Below are 23,544 nucleotides of genomic sequence, written 5' to 3'. Positions count from 1 at the left end.
GATTACGTATAAACGAGGTTTTATGATTCTGGATGATACACAAAGCAGTACTTATTGATCTACATGAAATGCTTTGCTATTTGTAGCTTATCTCAAATATCGACCCAATCCTGGCAATTTATCATTAGCAAAATCATACACTTTGAAGCGACCTAAGCTCATTTATAGTATGTTATCTTTTCCTGTTACAAATTGCTAATCAAATTTTGAGATAGCAATATCAAATATCGCAATGGTCATGTGTACAAAGAGAAATACATAACATCTTTGCATATTATATATACATATATATATATATAATATATATATATATATATATATATATATATATATATATATATATATATATATATATATATATATGTATATATATGTATATGTATATGTAAATATATATATATATATATATATATATATATATATATATATATATATATATATATATACATACATATATACATATATACATATCTATGGATGCATCATATGTTGTCCATTTCTTGGTATGTAAAAAGTTATTTTGAAAAATTATTTATCAGTTTATTTAACTAATAATTCCATGTGTTTTTTTTTAAATTCTGGGATGTAATTGTTGTGTAGTTTAATATGTGGCATGTGAGCTGGTACCTACGATGTATTTTTTTAAGGGATTTTATTTGTCATAAGACTTTTAATATTATTGAAACTTCAAGCTGACACGATGACATAACATCAATAATCCAGCGTAAACTTTTCCAAAAATTGTTGATAATCGATAAATAATTCTTTTTTAAAAAAATATATATTATTATTTTGTCTTTCAATGCCTATATATTAAGCTGAAATAATTCATATTTATTTTTGTTATAAAACTTTGACTTTATATAAGTGCAATATAATTATAATTTGCGCTTAATTCATGTAATTGTTTGCAAGTGGTCAAACCTAAAAATATTACTTTATTTATAACAGTAAAATATTGTTTTACGAAGAAATGGCAGCAGAAAATTTATATCTAACTATGCAAGAAAGATTTTGATTTTTTTTATCTTTTAGGAAAGTAATTCAAAATGTTATTGTAATGAAATATAATTGTGTCAAGTAAAACTACATTTATGGTAAAGTGAATGTTTGTGTGTAGTGAAATGGCCCCCGAAATTTAATTTTGGTTTTATATTTTCATCCCGTGTTATATTGTAGATAATGTACTTACATTTTTTATTTTATCTTTTTTTTTTATTATATATAACCGAGATGTCTGGAAAACAACATTGTAAATACACATACATATACAGCGATAGGTCTGGTAAAAGTATCTTAAAAGCCTTTTAAGTTTCCAATTTATAAGTCTATCATAAGATAGGCAATAATAAACCTACGATTTGAATTCAAGCATAAAATATCTTTCATGCAACTCAAGATATATAAAAAAAAACCTTTGAAATGTTTTTTTTGTAAAGGTTAATTTGCCAGTAATGGAGGATATGCTGTTATTTTATTTTCATTTCAATTCAAAGATAATTTTCTCTTGCAATACACACACTTCATGCTGAGGATAGCTTTAGCAAAAATATTTAGGTAGTATGTATTTATTTAGTATGTGCTTATTTTAAAAAACTTTATCTTTTGTTAATTATTTTTTCAAGTTTAAAGGATTATTTTGATGAAATGTTTAGCGTACTTAAATTTTTTAAATTACATTATTTACTAATATTTCTCGATTAACCATTAAAATTGAATAATTCAAGCACGTCTGATATTCTTATATTAATATCTATGAATATAATATTGTCAGATGAAGTATGGTAACTTTAAGTGTTTGTATTTTTAGAAAAAAATATGGTATAAATGTATTACATAGATGTTGAAATTTCAATAGGTTATTAGACTGATATAAATTTACTGATATGGTTGGCCAAAAATTATGCTCACATTTTGCTTATCTGAGTGGGCATACCCCGTGTCCAATATAATTCATCTGATGGTTTGTGTTAATTTGGCATTCTCTCTGTGTCCTTGATTCAAGCACACAGCACCTGTATGCGGTGTTGTTTTCAAGTAATTGTAGATATTTTTTATTTAATTCTAGAATGTTACTCAATTATATTGTTGATCAAGTTGTGGTCCTGTGGTTGTGTCACAGACTCTAGTCTAGAATTTCTGTATTCGAGCTCACTTACTACAAACGTTTTTTTTGTTTATTATAATTGCTTATTTTTCATAAGTAAATATCGCATATGACAAATAACTCATCTATCGCATTGACGCATTAGCCACTCTTAATAGAAATTTTGCTAATTTTTGTGATGTGGCGGTAAAAATGTGAAAACATTTTTATAAATATGATCACAAATTCAAAGATGAAAGGTATTTGTGATTTTCAATAAAAAATAATATTAAATACCCAAGATATACGAGCAAAAACCTTAAATCATGCATGGAGACAAAAATACATATTTTAGAAATTTCCACCATGGCTTTAGGCTATAGTAGCTTATTAGGTAGACTGTAGTTCTGCAGGTTATTATACAGTTACAGGAAAGTAGCACTACGTAACTTAAAAGATAAATGTTGGACACAATTTCATTTTTTTATTACCCTTAAAATCAATCCTCACTCTTTGGGAATCCATAAAATTTGCACTGTAGCTTTGTATGTCGGTTGTAAAACAATACGTACAGCCATAACTTGCATAATATGTAATAATAAAAATGTTTGTTGTATCCTCAATTTAATTAAATCATATTTCACAAAAAAATACAATTTACAAAGAGAAATATTAAATTCTTAAAAAGTTTTTTCTTCTATCAACTTAAATAAATTTCACTGTCCACGTAAGTTTCTACAATATTTGTATTTTTAAATGTAATAAATTTTGAAACGCATTGCAAAATTAATTACATTCCCTTTTGTAACTTATCTATTTTTGCAACACCCAAAATATGCACAAAATTTTTAGCCAACCAATGAAATTGTAGGTGAAATTTTGCAAATTGTATATACTTTATATTATTTAAAATATGCAAATAAACGTATTAAAAAAATTAAACATTGTTTTATTTTTCAACACTCAATGTAACTAATATTTACTTCAGAAATTTGAACAAATTGTAGTCGTAGAGGAGAAAGTGACCAACTAATAAAACCTAAAATGTTCAGAAGGGCCATTTAAGTCACTTTTGCTTGGCAAGAAAATAAACATCAATGCAGTTAGTCATTTTTAAGTCAATATATTATACATACTTCCAAGTTTAAAATCCTTTGGGATTTTTTTCAGGGCAATACTAAGCTAGTAAGATATCAAATAGTCAATGATTACGTTTTTGTAAAAAATGCACTTGGTTACTTTCTCCTGTATGACTATGAAATAAAAAAGATATTCTTCATATTTAAAGCGTTAACTTTGTGATTAGCTATTTTACTTTTACATTTTTTTTTTACAAAAATCTTAGTAATACAGTGGAACCTCTTATAACGTGTATAATTCGTTCCAGCATCTTGCTCGTTCAGCAAAACATTTTTTCCCATAGAAATCGATGTAAAATACGATAATGCGTTCCATGCTGAAAGAATACTCATTTTTATATATTTTTTTATTAACGTTTATTCAAATAAAATTACTTCTAAATTGTTTAGGAGTGTAAGAATTGGAAATACAACTTAGATTTGAAAAAAGAATGGAAATCATAATATAAATTTGTGAGGATTGAATAAATTCTTTTTATTTATTTATTGATTTGGCGTTTAATTTGTAGAACTCCATTTTAATTTATGTATTAATTTAAATCAAACACAGATTTATTGAGTCTACTAAGTTGTATTTTATTAACAGAAACACATAAAATATTATATATTGTGACAATTGTTTCGCCTTGTTAGGGCATTATCAAACGAATGCACGAACATTCGTTTGATAATGCCCTAACAAGGCGAAACAATTGTCACAATACAATTTTTTATGTGTTTTTGTTAATAAAATACAACTTAGTAGACTCAAAAAATCCGTGTTTGATTTAAAATTAATACATAAATTCTTTTTAACTAGAAAACCCTCGAAAGTATTTCGTTTTTCCCAACGCTTCAAAATTTGGTGAAAATGTATCTATCCCAGCATTATCATTGAATAAATTTGTAGCACGAATAACCACCTCCTTATTAGAGTGATGCTTCTTAATGAACGAAACAGTTTCTCATGCTTTCAGCATTTCTCTTTTTGTGCTATAAGATCGTTGCTCTGCTACTTCCTCCTCCTCCGTTAACATTCTCTCCTCCACAATTTCTTGCTGTGAAACACAACCAACTCCATAAGCTCTTCGGTAGCCAGTTCCTGGCTGTGCTCTTTTACAAGCTCTTCAATGTGGTTGTTATCCACATTGAGTCCCATGATATTGACACTCCACAGGTACTGTTTTAAAATCACATTCGACAACATGCTCTGGACAAAGTTTTTTCCAAGCGTAAGTGAGGGTCCTCACAAGTGAATGTCGTGAAAAGGGGACTAGCCCTTTCTCTGTAACTCATGTGAAATGTCACTCGTTAAGGAAATCACTTATTATGACATGTTCCGTTGTATTCGTATATAACCACTCATTGAGTTTTGAGATGTACCCATCTCTTTGATCAAAAATCCAATATACATTCTAAAAAAAATTGAGCGTGAGATGTCCAGCACCGAGCGAGTATTGATATGAACGCTTGAGATCTAGGCCTTAAGGTAGAGTGTTAAACCCAAAAAATAATTTCAATATCATCACTAAATGCTTGTCTGTAGAGCTTTATGAGTGCCTCTCTCAAATACCTATTACATCATGTTACTACACTTGGGGACTGCATAATTAAGAAGAAATTTAAAATGAATCATTAAAAAATGTTATTCAGTAAAAAAACATTTTATTTTTTATTAAAATACTATTCGGTTTTCTCATCACACGTGCTTTGTGTATCAACTTCACTTTTTTTAGTTTCTTTTCGGTTGAAGAGTCTTTGAAATATATTTTTATCACTACTCGGTTCACTTAACTTCAGTTTTAACGACTTGGTAGTGATATTATGTAATGGGCCAAAAGCCAGCGCCACCACGGTACAAGCCAAACAAATCACATTATAGGGCATGCTGAAATCTGGAGTAGGAAGAGTGATGATCATGCTCTCTGTGTGCAGCTGGACGATATAGCCTGAAAATTACACATTCAGTAAGATTATACACTTTCAAACAGAGCGTATGCAGACTAAATAAAGACAATTGTACCTGATCTAGATTCATTCAGTGCAGACAAAAGAGAATTATCATAATAAATAGAGCTTGTAAAGTTTTTGGCAACAGGCAGCAGTGCTGTCACAACAGCCGATCCCACATAAAATCCATGATTCGCATCGGGTGGATATTCTTGCCATTTTAAAAATACATAATCAAAATCAATAGAAACTTCTGTTTTGCTCTTTGGAGGTAAACGAAGTGTGAACTCGAGATAATAAGGTCGGGTCTTTCCTTTTCCTGGTATGTAACGTTTCCATTTGGGAAGCAGCCTTTGGCCATTATGGACAATGGTTAGTGTCTGTAGGTAGACAGGCAGGAACCAGGGAATATTTTCCATGAATATTATATCAATCGCCTGCCAGTGATTATTGTATAAGTGGGATATCAAGGCTCCTCTCTCTTGGCCATATCCGGCGATGTATCTACTGACATGCAGCGGCGGTGGAATGTTCAACATCGCCTTATTAGGCGAAGAATGAATAGCCGCTATATTAAACATCGTCTTGAATCTGCTCAGATCGTAAACGGCCAAACTGATCTGAGATCCCCCTCTGATAGTTGACTCGAGCCGATCGTACATCGGTGTGAGTATAAATGGGTTGCTGCTATTTGACGTCACATCTACGTACACATGGCTGGAAGTTGCCAAAGGACAGGGACTAGACAATCCTTGACCGAAAAGCTTTTGCACGGACCAATCTCTCGAACCGACAATTTCAGGATCGTAAACTAGAGACATGGTTTGTTTCAATTCGTATACCTTTGAAGTACATTTTTCATCGCCACAAACTGAGCGAAAATGTATCCCGAGTGAATGATAATTGGTATTGTGTAGTCTACCGGAATTCAGCAGAGTTGAGAGCCCATTTTTCGAATCGCAAGGCAAAAGTTTTTTCCAAGGAGTCAAATTTTCTGTACATACTATTTCTCTCGGTAAAGTCGCATATCTAATAAACGAACTATTCATTGGTCCGTTTGAAGAAATTCCCGATTGCCGAAATGAAAGTTCCGGCCTAAGGGTATTTGAAGAGTCAATAAAATTAAGAGACGAACAGAAAAGCCCCGATAATGTTTCGGATAATTCTTTCCATTGGAAATCAACGTCTTTGGAATCCTGAGAAAACCACGCATACATTTCTGCACCCGGTGGAGCATCAACAACCGGATACCCCCAATTAATATGACGCCATAATCCTTCAGTCAGGCTGAGATGCAATTCTTCTATCTGATACCTGGCTATTATTTCGCCGAGAGATCGTGGAAAGAGATGACAGTGGTGAACTGAAAAAAATACAGACGGGCTTATAAGTGAGATGATCGAAGTAAAATAAATTCAATCAAATGCGAAAAACCTATGTCATTTAACATAAAAAAATCAATCAATCATTTAGTATCATAACTCACACATATTATCAGAAGACCAAGTAGTCATGAATTGAAAAAATGTATAAACATGGTTATTTGGGAGAGGTTTTATGAGCAATTCTTCCGAAAAGCTGTCTTTGAAATCAGCTTTTGCATGATTGAAATACAGTAAATAAAAGTAAATCAACATGTAATGAAATCGAGGCATGATGCCGGCTAAATAGCGAAATTTCCAAGTTCAAATCGCTAAAGCCGAAACCACAGATCACTGATTACCAAAACAAAACAGAAAATCAATCAACCCGACCAGAGATAATTCGTGATTTGACATTGGCCTGGAAATGACACATTGAGCATAGACACTGAAACTATATACCTAATGCTTGGTACAGACGGAGGCTTAATGCATATGGCAGCTGCAATTTTTTTCTGGTCTATCACGTTCATGTATGAATTTCGGGATGAAGAGGACTACTAATTGGTTAATATTACACCGCTCTTTCTCATTTACGACACAAACGTCAACACGAAATCACTCGGCGTGATACTTGAACGCGATGGACCAGAAAAAAAATACAGCTGCCGTATGTATTCCGACTCCGTCTGTAATTTTTTAGCAGCCATCAATGACTAAGGGTGTTTGTCCATTTAAATACACGGAATTTTACCGTCCGGCAAGTCAGTTAGCGAATGGAAACGATGATTGGCTTGTTCTTTTGTCGATCTTTTTTCGGATTAGTGGACACTACCGGGTGGACACTACTAAATTCTGGGCCCACTATCCGGAATTTGACCGACCGGCATTTCGGTTTTGCAAAATCAAAGCGACTACAACAGTTTAGCAAGATCGAATTTACGCGCAACGTGTTCACGTACCAATCAAGAGCACTGATCCGAAAAAAAATGGACAAAGGCACAAGCCAATCCAAGCCAATTGTCGTTTTAAAACGCTAACAAACCTGCCGGACGGCAAAATTCCGAGTAATTCCGTGTAGTGGACAAACACCCTAACTCTGCTTTAACAATTTTTATCTATGGCGCTAAATGTCAAAACAATGAATTAAGGATGGTTTGGGGTCGGAAATTATCTTGTTTGAAATTTTAATTATTATTTTTATTTGCAATACCTGGGTAAAAACTGTAATTTAGTTTCTCAAATTAATTAAACTTTTAAGATATGGATGAGGACGAAGATTTCTTTTTCGAGTCAGATCATTTAGCCTTACGAGGTAACAAGGATTATAAATGTATGCTCCGATTTATTCTGATCTTAGAATCACAAAAAATGATGCTGATACAGGTATTTTTACAAAATATATTTATCATGTAAATAAAGCCTCGCTTTAATTAAACAAATTATGAAGTTGCAATTATTGTGTGAAATAAGTAAAATTTATTTAGTTTATTTTTGTTTCTGAAATAATTTCAGTTGTAAAGCTAAATTAAATTTTAAAAGCTTTTCCAAATGAATACTTCAAGATCTTGTTTTTGACATTTTTTTCAAGGATATTGAGAAGTTGGCAACGTCCCAAAAAGCAGCTATGGAGAATCCACAGGAATTTTTAAATAATTTAAAAAGCTCAAATATTGATTTTCCCTGTTCAAATTATTCAATTCCAGAGGTATGAAAATTTAATTCATTCATTAGTTTTGTGGTTGAAATTGATGTCATGAAAATATTTTAATTAAATTTGATCAATGATGTTTATAGGTTCCTACGATCCCCTGGTCCAAGTATGGAATTGCTGATAATCAAGTTTTGGAGTGGAAGAAAACATTTACAGAGTCTGACCATGAAAAATCAGATAAAATTTTGATAAGAGGAAGATCGTTTGATCAAAGCAAGCCGGAAACATTTAATCAAGTAAAGCTTGCAGCATGTCAACACAGCCATAAAATAATACTTCCCAAATTCTACTAAGCATTAATAATTATTTTTTATCTCGTAGTTATGGACTTGCGAAGAACAGAGAAGATTGGAAGAATTATTGAAGGAATATCCAGAGGAAGAAGTTGAAATGCGGCGATGGGTGAAGATTGCCAATGCTTTGGGAAATCGAACTCCTAAACAAGTGATGAGTCGCGTTCAGAAGTACTTTATCAAACTTCAACAAGCCGGACTGCCTGTCCCGGGAAGAATTCGTAGAACATTTTTGACAAAAGTAATATTGTATTTTTATCTGTATTTTTCACACTGTATAATTGTATTACTACTTTGATAAATTATTTAAATACTCATTCTATTTTACCAAGCTTGGAAGTACCAATTATCGGCATCATCGTAGCCATAAAGCCTTCAACAAGAGATCTACTTTTTTCCCAGCGCAAGATGTTCCTGTTCTAATGGATGACAATATTCAGGTATATTATAACTTCAAAAATACTTTGGATTATAACAATATATATACGTACTAAAACATTTTTTTATGTGGTGGTCCAATATCTTGTTCATAAATTCTCAATGCAGCTATACAGTCAATGAAAGTGTCCAGGATTGCTTTAATTCTTCAGTCTACATTCCATTAAAATAATTTCTTTAAACTCTATTGTGTTCAATTCAAATAATATAATTTATTTTCAGCAAAATGAAAGTGAAGGCAGCTTCGACAACACTCCACCGGCTCAATGGACTACTTTGGAAATGATGAATGCTGTTTATGAAAGGCGTAGAATTGAAGAAAGTTCTGATGTCCCATTACCTGTTCATTCTGGAATATCAGTAAGAACCACTTTATACTTTCAATAAATTAATTGCCATTTGGACAAGTTACTACGTTTGCTAAAGGTTAGATATCCATTTTTAACTTATAGGTTTCTTGGTAACCGTCGCTGATAACTGTTCTATATAACACAACACTATGTAGAGATAAACTCGCTTTTTAAACTACAACCGAGAGAGTTGGCTTAAGAAATGACTTTAGTCTGTTATTTAACCTCACATTCTCCCTGCTAGTTATTATCCCTATTCCACTCCAAGTAAGAGACATGGAATGAAATGGAACATAATTCTCATTTGTTATATTTTCTCAATTGTTTATTTTAAATATGCTTCTTACCTTATGTTTTTCTCATTATTTCTTTTAAATATACTTCTTATGCCTATTTATTATGCATATCTGTTTATTGTTTTTATATTTTGCCATGTTTTAGTATTAGTTTTGGTTATTTAAAAAAATTCTTTTTTGTTCCTTTATTAATTGTGTTCCAGTCTTGTTAACCTTAATCCCATGTCTCAAAATGAGAAATAGAAATTACTCATCGGGAATTTTATATGTACGGGTATATATGACTTATGTATGTGATATGTTTTGAAAAAAAAAATATTAATCTGAGGAATGTATTTAATGCAACTGTCAATGACATACATATTTAGTTAAATCATGCAATTTGTGAAATATTCCCCTCTCTTAATTTAGCACAATGTTCAGACTTCTATAAAAAAAACACAATGATGCCAAACATATTTTATAACATCATCAAAGTAGAAAAAATTACTCTTTATTCTGGAAAAAAAATACTGTCTGACTTATATCTGAACTTAAATTAAAACTATGCATTTTGTTGCCAATCGAAAAACAAAAACGTCAACAATAACAATAAAGGGCTCGAATTCCATATGGATGTCTTCTTTCTGGACCTTGATTTATTAAGACTTCGGCATTTTAAAATGTTTATCGAGAAGTATTGTCAAGAAGTTAATACGGGAAAAAAAACATGTACCGTTGAACGGGGCTACTTGAACTTTGATGTGTTACTTGAGCCCAGTACAAAAAAAGATTTAAATCTGTATTTGGTCTACAATAATGAACGTATCGACATGATTCATTGTTTCCCTGACAGGTGACACTTATTGTCACGATACTTCGATCAATACCACAATCTAAATACTTTTTTGTACTGGGCTCAAGTAACACATCAAAGTTCAAGTAGCCTCGTTCTACGGTATATATTTATATTTATTTTTTATCAATCACAAGTAATATTTACCTAAACTATGTAATTAATGTGATATCTTTCCACTGTTATTCAAGCTCTAGTTGATTTATATATATCTACCATGTTTTCAGTGTATTGGGTGCAGTTGTGAAAGCATCGTCGGCACTCGCTGGACGGATGGATTGGGGTCTGACTGGTGCTCAGATTGCCTCATAGAATTCCAGCCAATAACAAAGCTTACTCCAATTAGTGCTGTGAACTTCAGGGATGATTTTATCCCCCCTTAATATTTATATCCAAGCAAATTTATAGTTTACATTAAAAATATAAGCGTTTTCTAATTTTAAATATTATATGTAACAAGGTCAACTTGACTATTATTCTCAAATAGTTTTTTTCTACGATGATCAATACAAATTTTTCAGTAAACACCAAACTACGATATTGGCATCATTTACGTTATTAAAGGGCAACTGAATGCAGCAGATTTTTATTAAAACTAATTTAGGTTACTCTTAACAATACTAATTCTAAACCACTTAACCTCAACTGTCTGCCTCCGTAGTATAATGGTCAGCATGCTTGCTTCCGTACTGGAGGTCCCAGGTTTAATTCCCAGGGTGGGGGAGTGAAAAATCACTTGTATTTATTTAATACAAGTGATTTTTCACTCATTTATTTATTTAATATTACCCTGGACTGGTACCTGAACCAGAGGGCTTTCTATCATGTGTTGACAATCAAGATAACACTGTGTTTATATAATGCAGTGCCCTATGCATCATTGGGTGCGGTTAAGGGTTAGAAGAAGAAGGAAACATCAACTACTGTAAAAAAAATCAAGTATCTTGTTGATTTTTGTTCAGATTAATATCAAAAACAATTGATAACCGTGAAATAAATGTGGACTGACAACACTGTAAGGAAAGTTGAAAGAATTATGCTGATTTAAATTGTCAAGTGACTTAACGTACCCTTTAAAACTATGCATTGTGTCGCCAGTTAAAGACAGAAATGCTAGTGCTACTGATGGCATATTCGTATATAAAGTTCGCTGTATTCTATATTATTTATTTTTTGTGAACAGTATTTTTAAAACAATTTTGCAAGCCATATTTACAAAAAAAATCATGGATCTTGGACAAGCATTGTCATAAAACCTTTTTGTTATTGTTATTTTAGATACAATTTGAAAATTTTCCCTTCGCTTCGGTGCCATGATTAACTATTCTGTTAATTTATTTATTTTAACTTCATGTACAGAAAAGAAACGAGTACAATGGCGGGCTTATTGCTAAAATGCAATATCTTCCAACCAACCAAATCATAGCACCTTCTAAAAAACTGTTAGTATGTAGTTATTTTGATGAAACAGTTGCAAGATTCAAAACTGTTGTTTTTATTCTCATTCATAAGTTATTTGAAAAAATTTTTTTTGGTCTATTATTTTTGTAGAACGGTAGCAGTCGCACTGTTTTTGTGATTATTTTTAAATATCCATTAAGTCTAATTCTACTAAACTCTTGGACAGACATAATTATTAATTGAACAACATTTTTTTGGTGTGAATTTTGATAGTACGCAGATTATTCTACTTGAATCTAAATTCAAGTTGGCACCCCAAAATGTGATTATGGACATTTAAATATAAGCCTTTGTATGACTAGATGTATGGATGTGAAGAAAGCGAAGAGTGTATGTCAGGACAGAAGAATGTGGCATTCCATCCTCTCTGCCTACCCCTGCAGATACCGGCATAATGGTAGTAGTATAAAAGCCTTTTTTCTAAAATTGATCCTTCCCTCTTTGGTAAATACATATGTGGTATGTTCATATAATACAAATATATATTTGGTACAAATAAAAAATATACTTTGAGTTTTATGGTTTTATTAATTTTTTTCGTTACAACACATGGTTTTATTTTTTTTAATAATAAAAATAATAATACAACTATTATTTTTTTCTTAACCCAAATATATGGTTGATTGATAACTGAAAAAAAATATTTTTTCTTAATGTATTATACTTGTTAACAATATAAAATAATTTACCAGTAGAAACAATGACTCACTAATTAAAAGCTATAACTTACGGAAATCAAAAAAGATAATACATATTACTAAAAATAAAACCTCATTCTTTCAACAAATTGTATTGTGCGTTTGAAGGGATTTATCAATATAACCTTCATACGTATATACACAAAACAAACTAGTGTTTTGTGGGAGACACACAAAGTGTTTTACTAAATTTATAATTCATATATGTAGATATAAATATTTCAAGTTGCAAATGCAAAACTCGATGATGACCAATAAAATAGAAAATATTTACACCATTCAAAATTAATATTATTTTCTATCAATAATAAGCCACACATGGCAATCACTTCAATTGCCTCTGCAAACGACCAATTGGTGTAATCAATGTATATCTTTATTTGATGTGAAATTTTACTGATCGTCTTCGGAACACCTTTTGTAATTTGTACCTTTGTACATTTCAAAACTTAAATGCATAAAATACAAATATTCATATATACATATCTAAAATAAAATATTTACCGATATTAATAATACAATAGAAATTGAGTCTGGTAAAGTAATAATTACTGATACTACCTTCAATATTTAAATAATAATTACATTTGTTCACTGCTGAAAAGTTAATTGGGTAAGTTATTTTAAAGGCGTATTTTACATCCATTGTATAATTGCGAACAAATCTGGAATGAACATTTTGAGATATGCTAAAATCTACTTTCAATTTAGGTTATTTTGTCACCACATTTATAGTATAAAATGAGCATATCAATTTATTTCACCCGATACTAGCCATTTTTTGATACATCGATTGTTTTATTTATATTAAATACACAGAATAAGCTTACTTAACAAAAATAAAGTGAAAATAAATTGCAAAAAGTAATTTATGTAGTTAAAAACCCATATAATATGCCTTAATATAATAATTATGTACGCCTAAGATGTTTTTTTTTAAACATACGCAAGTTGACTTAACTCACTTAAGAATAAGACAGTAATAAAAAATATTTCTAATGAAATTCAATTAATATTAAGTGTTTTTGAAACTTAAATGAAATATTTATTTTATCAAAAAAATGGCTGAGAAATGGTGTACATTACATATCCCCTATGCCCAATTTTAGTCAAAATGGTTTTACCAACTAATTTTCAGTAAACTACAGTACTTTAAACCCCTTTTAAAAAATTCACAATGCCGACACAAAATCACAAACTTGACTAAGAATTGAAAGCATGTCACAAACTATGTAGAAAAAATGTGCCATGGGCGAGAGAATGTGAACTAACTAAAATAATATGTGTCTTACTAAAGACGATCTAAATACGAGGAGACAAGTGTATTTACAGATCATCGGGATCATCGTAAGTGGGCGAAGCTGGAGAGTAGTTGGGCGAGGTGGGGGAGTATGTGGTGGGGCCCGCGGGGGTGGGGGAGTAGGCGGGCGAGGAGGGAGAGTAGTTGGGGGAGGTGGGGGTGTAGGTGGGCGAGGTGGGGGAGTACTTGCTGGAGGGGGAGTAGGCCGGCGAGGAGGGCGAGTAGTTGGGGGAGGCGGGCGAGGAGGGAGAGTAGTTGGGCGAGGAGGGGGAGTAGTGCGTGCTGGCCGCGTGCTGCGGGGAGGAGGAGTAGGCCGGGCTGGACGGGGAGTACTGCGGGCTGCTGGGCGAGTACTGCGGACTGGTGGGCGAGTACGTGGGGCTGCCCCCCGCGAAGGAGGGCGACGCGGGGGAGTAGTTGGGCGTCGTGGGGGAGTACTTGGGGGAGGAGCCGGAGTAGAAGCTGGGGGAGGTCGGGGAGTAGTGCGGGGAGTTGGGCGAGTAAGAGGGGCTGGACGGAGAGTAGGGAAGAGTGGTGGGAGTGTAGTTAGGAGAGGAGGGCGAGTAGTTGGAGGAGGCCGGGCTGTAGGCGGGACTGTTGGGCGAGTACCCGGGCGAGGTGGGGGAGTAGGTCGAGGAGGTCTGCGGGTACACGGGGCTGGCGGGGGAGTACACGGGGCTGGTGGGCGAGTAGGAGGGGGAGCCCGCCACGTAGCTGGGGGAGGCGGGCGAGTAGCGCGGGGAGGTGGGCGAGTAGGAGGGGCTGGAGGGGGAGTACTGGGAGGAGGAGGGAGAGTAGTGCGGGGAGTTGGGCGAGTAGGGCGACGTGGGCGAGGGGTTGGGGTAGCGGGGCGAGGAGGCGGAGTAGCCGGGCGAGGCGGGCGAGTAAACGGGAGAGCTGGGCGAGTAGTTGGGCGAGTAGCGCGGGCTGGAGGGGGTGCAGTTGGGCGAGGTGGGGGTGATGCTGGGCGAGGCGGGCGCGAAGTGCGGGCTGGTGGGCGAGTAGTGGGGGGAGGCGCTGGCCGGGGAGGGGATGTACATAGAGGGGCCGGGGGACCCGGGGGAGCCGGGCTGCGGAGACCAGCTGCTGTATGCCGGAGACAAACCGGACGCATCCGATGCTCCGGATGGAGAAAATGACGGACCTCCCGGAGTCATATTGCTTCCAACTGAAAAAAGAAGAAACATGTTAAATGTTTCAAAAAACAGAATATTTTTCTTTTGGTAATAAAGAACTTCTTTTAACCCTTATTCGCACTCAATGGTGCATAGGGCACTGCATCTTATTGACGCAGTGTCATCTAGATCCTTAACAGATGAAGGCAAGATGATATCTCATGCTCTTCAGGGACCAGTCCAGGAAAATTTTAAATAAATGTTAAGAGTGTAAAATCACTAATATTTATTTTCATCCCCCCTGGGACTCGAACTCGGGACATCCAGCACGGTAGTTAAACACGCTAACCATTACACAGCATCTATGATTTGTTAATTTTAAATTGGACTAGACTCAAAATTCCGTTTTATATTATTTGGTTCGTAGTTTGTTTTTAACTACAACTCATTAATCCTTTGAACTATAGTCGATTTACGAGTCCAAAGGGTTAAGTAAAAGTATTATATTTAGAATATTTCAGGCAATAACTTTGTGGAATGAAATGAATGCGTTTAATAGAACCAGTATAAAATGAGTGCTACTGTTTTGTACCACTTGATATATTGAGGTAAGATAGTAAAAATATAGGAATACTAACATGGTGCGGGAGACCACATGCTGGTTCCGGGTCCGTAGGCCGGGGTGGCCTGGGCGTTCCAGGGGCTGTGCGGGGTGAGGGAGGGGGTGCCGAAGTACATGCTGGCGCCCAGGCCGGTGCCCATGCCTCCCATCTCCATGCCCCCCTTGCACTTCTCCGCATCCAGCAAGAGGTCGAAGCAACCTGAAGGTTAACCACCAATTACATATAATCACTACTTAACTTTTACTATACCAAATATATACAAGTAATATAACAACAAGCATATAACAGTATGAAGGCTGTCTGGAGATTAGATTCATACTCGGTGAAGACCAAATGCCGCCTATACAATGCCTGCATTGCTCCTGTTCTCTAATACGGCTGTGAAACATGGCACCTTACAAGGGCCCAGAGCACCCGTGTATTCAGCTTTGAGAATAGGTGTCTGCAGAGAATTTTAGGCGTGCGGTGGTTTAACTTTGTGAGGAATGAAGAGATAAGGCGTAGGACGCAGCAAATCTTGGTCACAACTGTCGTCAAGAAAAGGCGATTCAGCTTAGCCATGTACTCTGCAAGCTTCCCGGGAGCTTTAATCAAGCTTGCCTCTTTAACAAGGCATCAGATTCGCAGTGCCCAGGATGACCACCGCTGACAATTCGTCGGTAGTTCTCGTCCGAACTTCGGGGGTGACTTGGGAGGATGTAAAGGAGCTGGCAGCCGACAGAAAAACTTGGAGACAGTTTGTGGACTGCATATGCTCCACTTAGGGAACGGATATGGTTTGAATTAATTTAATATATAGCATTGTTAACCAAACTTAATTACATATTAAGTCAGAAAACAGAAGTATGAGGTAAAACACGCATAGAACACGTTTCACCTTGGAAACTCATGTGTTTGGCATGTAGAATACGTGCCAAACAGATGAGTTTGTCTGTCGCAGTGTGAGTGAACTGTGTGAGTGAGCAATGTCTTTTATGCTCGAGTTCACTCACACTGTGACAGACAAACTCGTAGGGAATACATATACAAAGTATGTTTAAGGTTAAAAGAATGGGAAATATGTAATTACCAGTTCCCATTCGTGGCAATTGTCCCATGATGATGTTCTCCGAGACTCCCCTCATGGGGTCCACCTCGGCGTGGCACGCGGCGTCCATGAGCACATCCACCGTCTCCTCGAAGGAGCACCTCATGAGCGCTCCCGTGTCCTGCCTGTTGATGCCGTGACGGGTGATGGCCATGAGATGTCCCTTGGCCGTCATCACGTCGCACAGCAAGGCCAGGTGGCGGTAGTTCACATACAGCCCGTAGAACTGCAACACGGTATTCATCTCTTTCTCCACGGACTTGCGCACGGCTTCTATTCCCAGTACTTGGAAGATTTCGCAAATGTCGTTACTGAACGTACGGACAGGATCCACATCCCTCTCCGACAGAACTTTCATCATGGATGTTCCGTCAGTTTCCAGCAACCATTCTGCGATGGCTTTGAATTCTCCGGAATCCGTAATGACGATTCTCTTCTTGCTGTCAGTTTGCGGCAAGTGCATGTACACTTTTCCGATAGCTTCGATGCCTTGCAATGTCATATCCGAGAGCATGTTCGCTTCTATGCAACGTAAGAACATGTCGTCCTCCATTTTGTCAACTGTCTCTTCTTCGTTATCCTGGAATTTATTCTCTTCGCTATTCATAATTCGTATACGCAATACTAGTTTTTCAGCATTATCGTCGTTGAATATGCAATTTAAGTCATCGCCGAATCCGGCATTAATCTTTTCCGCAATTTGTTCCATGGTTAATTTCTTATCCGTCATTCTCTTACGATCGAGCTCTATTCTGAGGAGCCAAGGAGATATTTTAGTCGGATCAAAATCGGGCATTTCATAATAGACATTAACGAACTCCTGATCTTCCGCAATGACTGTGTTTTGAGGATCAGGATCATAGTAAATAGCGGTGTTGGCTGTCACTTTTCTCAAAGTGGTGTGTTCCAGGCGACAGAGGACATTCTTCGCTTTTTCAGCATCACGAGCCGCTCCGCCTGTCAAGAACACGGTTAGGGAAGGAGCCTTTGGTTTTTTGGAAATATTGATGATTTCTTTCAAACGGGGTACACCCAAAGTTACGTTCTTGGACGATACACCGGCAAAATGGAAAGTATTGAGTGTCATCTGTGTTGCGGGTTCTCCTAGAGACTGGGCAGCTAAAGCCCCCACCATTTCTCCGGGATTGCACTGAGCTTGTTGGAACCGAGTTTCGATTTCACCAATAAGCCACTCGAAAGCTTCTGTTGACAGTCTGAACTCTTCGGATACGTATTTAGTACATAGTGTCGATCGAACGAGACACTGGAAGAGAAGAGTAGCATTCTCGTTAGCTTGCTTAGAAAGTCTGTCATTTCCTGCCACAATGATGCATTTTGTCAAAAGATCCCGGACTCCTTGGATTACTTTGATCGGGCTGAGATCGGTGGGAAGTCTTTTGTTAATATGGAAAATCTTCTGTACATTCCAAATCATCCTTTGCAAGTTGCAAGGAAGCACCACCTTAGATTCTCCTCCCGGAAAGATTTGTCTCAATGCCTCACGATCCTTACACAGTTGCTCCCATTCACTTTCTAGAACAGCTATGACGTATCCAGATTCCGTTAACTCCTTTATTATATCTTCTGTGAAAATACGACGTAAATATCTCTCGTTGGAAGGATCAAATTTAAATTTCTTTTCAAACGCTTTGTTGGATAACTTGATTGTGGGTAGACTTTGGAACTCGACAGTTTCCCCGCACAAACCATCCTCTCCGTATCTCAGCTGGATCAACTGCCCTACTGAATTTCGAACAGTACCATCGTAGTGAACCATAACAGACTCCATGGCCTTTATGAGCCTTCTCTGGATGTAGCCAGTTTCGGCAGTCTTGACAGCAGTATCGATAAGACCTTCTCTTCCTCCCATAGCGTGGAAGTAGAACTCGGACGGCGTTAGCCCAGCAAGATACGAATTTTCTACGAAGCCTCTAGATTCGGGACCGTAATCATCTTTAATGAAATGCGGCAGCGTTCTCTTCCTAAACCCAAACGGAATACGTTTACCTTCAACGTTCTGTTGGCCCACACAGGCAATAACCTGAGAGATGTTAATGTTGGAGCCCTTAGATCCAGAAACCACCATAGCCTTGAGGTTATTATACTCAGTAAGTGATTTTTTGGCTGATCCTCCAGTTTTGTCACGAGCATCGTTGAGAATACGATTCACCTGATTCTCGAAAGTCTGTCGCAAAGTGTTACCGGGTGTCGGTTCGAGTTCCATATTGTGAGCCTTCTGAATTACTTCTATGACATCTTCCTTGGCTTTCTTAATAGAATTTTGGATCTCGATATAAGTTTGCGGATCGGCAATAGTATCTCCAATACCGATGGAGTGACCCTCCAGGAGGAGCCAATTGTTGACGACAGTCTGAATATTTCCGTAGAATCTGCCCGCTGTATCGTGTCCCAACTCCAACATGCAAATATGGAGAAGAGATCCTGCAGACGTTCCCAATGTCTTCTTGCACAAAATACCCATTATCAGTTCTCCGTGTTCTACCATAACTTTAGTATCACCGGGTGAAATCCACTTGTAAGGACCATCATCCTCCTCATCGGGATGTGTCGAATGTGTTCGAATCATGTTAACATTTCCCGGAATAATCAAGGAGAATATTTGTTTTCCAGTCCAGAGTGGTTTAGGTTTTAAAATACAAGGTTGGGGCATTTTCCCATTCCAAGTCGGTAAAAACATGAGGATATTCATTATCTGCTCTTTTTCTATGAATACATCACGTTTGGTCATTTTACGGACAGCAGTCAAAGTGTCTTGTACAATACCCATGACAGGTTTATTGGCTTGAGGAGTGATAATCTGGCGAGGAGTGATGTGAATATTCTCCACCTCCGCTCGGGTCTCCATGGACTGAGGGACGTGCAGGTTCATTTCGTCTCCGTCAAAGTCAGCATTGTACGGGGAGGTACAACTCAAGTTCATCCGGAATGTCGACCAAGGCAATACCTTCACTCTGTGTCCCATCATACTCATCTTGTGCAACGTGGGCTGCCGGTTGAAGATAACCAAGTCATCGTCACGCAGATGCCTCTCCACCTTGTAACCGCACTGGAGGTGGAGATCGGAAGGTTTGGGGTGGAATCGCAAGTCGATACGTTCCCCGTTGTCGCGAACGATATACTTGGCCCCGGGATATTGCGAGTTACCACGCCGCACCAGTTCTTGCATTCTGTCGATATTGAAAGGTGTCACAAGTTCGGGGAAGGTAAGATTCTGAGCGATGGATCTGGGAACTCCGACCTGATCGATACGCAAGTTGGGATCGGGAGTGATGACAGTCCGCGCAGAGAAGTCGACACGTTTCCCCATGAGGTTTCCTCTGATCCGTCCTTCCTTACCCTTCAAGCGTGCCTTGACAGCTTTCAGAGGCTTTCCGGATTTCTGCATGGCTCTAGGCATACCGGGCATATCGTTATCCACAAAGGTAGCCACGTGGAACTGTAACATCTTTATGTTTTCTTGAATGACGTGCGCGGCGGCTCCCGCTTGCTCATTTCGTATAAGTTCATTGTTGGATTTGATAATATCGGAGAGTTTGTGGGTGAGATCATCTTGATTTTTGGCTGCTCCGAACATGACTACAGCGGGACGTACAGATAGCGGAGGTACAGGCATTACTGTGATTATCATCCAATCGGGTCTAGCAAACTTCGGGTCCATTCCCAAAATGAAGCATTCTTCATCTGAAAGCATAATATTTATTTCATCAAGTGTTCCTATGTATCAATTCCAATTGTATATTAATAATTAATATATCTATTCCAATGTGGCAATTCAATCAGTTGACCATTATAAAATTAGTAACCTGTAATATGTTTGAGAATTTCCCAGACACGTTCTGCGCTAATAGTGATTTTCTTCTCTTGCGAGTCTTCGTTGACATGTTTCCATTCTGCGGTGAGGTCGAGGCCGGCGCGTCGGATGCTGGGCTGGTAGTGACCGCAGCCCCCGTGTCCCGCCGCCCCCTTGCGCCCCGAGGGGTCCTCTGCAGCCCCTTCGGTTCCCGTATCCATGTCTTCGCCTCCTTCGCAAATTGTCTTTCCTTTGCACAGATCGTATACGTACGCAAGTCGCTTTCTCGGCTGACCTTTGGATTTCATGACGACCTCTTTAATTTTGGGATTAGTCTGAAATAATATTATTTTATTAATAATAATACAATTTTATTGGTAGATAAATTTCCCTTTTTTAATAAATAATAAATCATTATTTCTTTAAAACTTATTATTTGTAACAGAAATAATTTAAACAATTGATTGAATTAATGACATATTTAAAATGCAATATTATTGCAAATGCAAAGAAAGGTGTATTTTTTTCTTCCTAAATTAAATATCAAGCAGTGTGATTCAATTAGCAATGCAAATAAATTTCTGATATAATTGCTCTCTTATACATTTTGTTAAAATCAATAATTCATAATGAAAAACTAGAAAATCTTGTCACCAAAAAATATAATTTGTACAAATAATAAATAGTTATGTAAATAATAGGGCACTTTTAATTTTATGAAAAACTCTTTTAGTTGAGTAATCTGCCAAAGTCCACAGGGGAAGGATGGCAAAGGAAAGTATAAAATCAATGGATTGCACCAAACAATTGAAAGGAATCAAACCTGTTATGCCAGTTTTGCACCTGAGAATTAACCTAACTATGTCACAGTGTATACCTAACTTATAAAATAAGTTATCTCTTTTCTCAGAAATGTTTTTTTTCTTAAATATTTTTCCTCATAAATATTATATACTTACTGGGGTAACAAGCAGCTTGGAGCAGTAGAAACATACGCATCGCAATATTTTGATTGTCTTGGTAATGAATCCAATGTGAAAAACGGGTTTAGCGAGATCTATGTGACCAAAATGTCCCGGGCACTCCGTCATATTACCAGCGCAAGTTTGGCAGCGCGAGTTCCGGTCGATCACACCCTGGCGGGGGTCCATGAGACCCCCCAGCTTGGGTCGGCCCCCCTCCATAGTCTCCGGGAACCGAATCCCCCCCTCCGTAACTGACATACGTCGCTGAAAGAGTGCACAATAAAAAATAATTATAAGACAACCCTGTGAATTATTATACAAATTTAATTGAATTGAATTTTTAAAAATATGTTCTAAAGCATAGACAAAATCGGGGCATTTTATTAGAAAAAAAATGAAAATGAATTATAGGCAGACGTTTTTCTGTGCTGACATAGTCTGTTAAGAAACTGAGTGTATCATGCTCATTTTAGGTTAAAATGACCATATTAATAAATAAATTAAAAAGAGTTATGCTATGTACAATATATATACAACACTGGCTATAATGGGGATATTTGGGATTTGTCTAAATATCTTAAAAGGCAGTTTGTGACGCCACAAATTCGCCCCTGCGCATGGAAAAACTGCCAGCTCTCCAAATATCCCCATCAACAACATCGTAAAGTGAAGTTTAAATTATAAATTGTGACACTTTGCTAGTTCAGTTAGATAAATATAAAAATAATGCAGCGAAATTAGTCACCAAAGATTAAAAAGAACTGAATAACGAAGTAAAAATATATGTATATTCCTAAATGCACATGCCATCCAATGTGCTAATTAACAAAAAATAAACTATTAGAAATTGAAATCTAACGAAATACGACTGAATCGTCGCTACTAAATCACTTTTGAAGTTACATTGTGATCATCCTGCTTCAGCAAGATTTTAGAAGTGAAAAATTGTGATAGAAGCAATGGAAATAAAGCGTAAAAACGTATTAAAAATTCCCCATATCGTGACATTCAGATAGCAGCGCTATATTTATTTCATTTTATTTGATGATACTAAAATAAACAGTATAATATTCCGCTATACCCATAACACTAAACGGCTTCTAGTTGGCAAGTTTTATCCGCACATTTGTCAACTACATAGGTACACAGCGTAAACACATCTGTAGGCCAGCCATATTATTAAAGATTTCGACGTTATTTTACGGTATAGTAACTACTTTTATGTTTCTACATTTAAACAATTATAATTATATGGTATTTAAACGAGACTTACGATTTCATCTGGAGCTAAAATACCAAATTGAACTCTTTTTACTTGGCGAACGGTCGCCTTCGAGTCGTTAGCGGCCATTTTGTGACCGAACTGATCATAGATCTTTTTTATTACAGGCAAATCGCAAAATAAATAAGCACCTACCAAAGACAATATTATAGTTTCATATTATTCAATAAAATCCTGGTACTTACCTTGTTTTTAGTCTTCCTTTGAATGGCGATTTTTTTTCTCTACGGAGAAACATGTATTTTTCATACGATTTAAAAGATATTAAAGTAAGGTTTTTTTTAGAAAGACTCACTACTCCTGTCTCTGCAGAATGGTATCATCTGTATGCTTATTACTTTTCTGGAAACAAGTTATCGCTCACTCCTTTCAAGAACGTCATAAATCAAAAATCGTCGATTTTCAGTTGTGCATGTTTTTGGAATGCCCAGAAAATGTACTATATCCCAATAAAAGGAGCATATTTTAAATGTAATATTTACCCGCTACAGGGCAGAAAGTGTTGTTTTTGCATTTGGAAGATAAGGTATTGTTTAATATTTTTTAAAATATACTAAATATTTTTCAAATGGAGAAAAAACCTTTAGGTTTTACCTAAAAAGTTCTGTTGCACAGTAAAAAGTTCAATAAGTGGCTTGATATTTTTTTCTAATATATTGTATTATATTATTAAACTTTAAAAACGTTCTTCTGAAATATCAAGTATTTTGATTTATGATGTTCTTGAAAGGAGTGAGCGTTATGTGTTATGTCTGGGAGGC

The 23,544-nt window shown here is 36.2% G+C and overlaps 3 protein-coding genes across 3 annotated transcripts; 1 reads left to right on the top strand and 2 right to left on the bottom strand.

Annotated features, from left to right (window-relative positions):
- Window positions 1-4,852: 4,852 nt before the first annotated feature.
- Window positions 4,853-6,927, bottom strand: PIG-T (phosphatidylinositol glycan anchor biosynthesis class T). Its single transcript, XM_088270803.1, has 3 exons — window positions 6,641-6,927; window positions 5,228-6,517; window positions 4,853-5,153 (listed from the first exon to the last, which is right to left on the bottom strand). Exons 1-3 carry the CDS (start codon window positions 6,807-6,809, stop codon window positions 4,888-4,890), a joined length of 1,725 nt encoding a protein of 574 aa, XP_088126929.1. The 5' UTR covers window positions 6,810-6,927; the 3' UTR covers window positions 4,853-4,887.
- A 715-nt stretch (window positions 6,928-7,642) lies between these two features.
- Window positions 7,643-12,419, top strand: Atac1 (Ada2a-containing complex component 1). Its single transcript, XM_088270847.1, has 7 exons — window positions 7,643-7,901; window positions 8,107-8,223; window positions 8,313-8,465; window positions 8,551-8,763; window positions 8,855-8,962; window positions 9,183-9,320; window positions 10,669-12,419. The coding sequence occupies exons 1-7, from the start codon at window positions 7,779-7,781 to the stop codon at window positions 10,822-10,824; spliced, it is 1,008 nt and encodes a 335-aa protein (XP_088126973.1). The 5' UTR covers window positions 7,643-7,778; the 3' UTR covers window positions 10,825-12,419.
- On the bottom strand, window positions 12,411-22,875 carry Polr2A (RNA polymerase II subunit RpII215). The gene is made up of 6 exons (XM_088270846.1): window positions 22,775-22,875; window positions 21,496-21,765; window positions 20,550-20,871; window positions 16,708-20,427; window positions 15,654-15,836; window positions 12,411-15,068 (listed from the first exon to the last, which is right to left on the bottom strand). The coding sequence occupies exons 1-6, from the start codon at window positions 22,850-22,852 to the stop codon at window positions 13,927-13,929; spliced, it is 5,715 nt and encodes a 1,904-aa protein (XP_088126972.1). The 5' UTR covers window positions 22,853-22,875; the 3' UTR covers window positions 12,411-13,926.
- Between the last annotated feature and the right edge of the window lie 669 nt (window positions 22,876-23,544).

Source organism: Brachycentrus maculatus, unplaced genomic scaffold, assembly GCF_059751285.1.
Source record: "Brachycentrus maculatus isolate JH-2025_06_01 unplaced genomic scaffold, ASM5975128v1 h1tg000396l, whole genome shotgun sequence".
NCBI lineage: Eukaryota > Metazoa > Arthropoda > Insecta > Trichoptera > Brachycentridae > Brachycentrus > Brachycentrus maculatus.
Note: the sequence above shows the minus strand (reverse complement) of the source record. Positions and strands in the feature narration are given on the sequence as shown.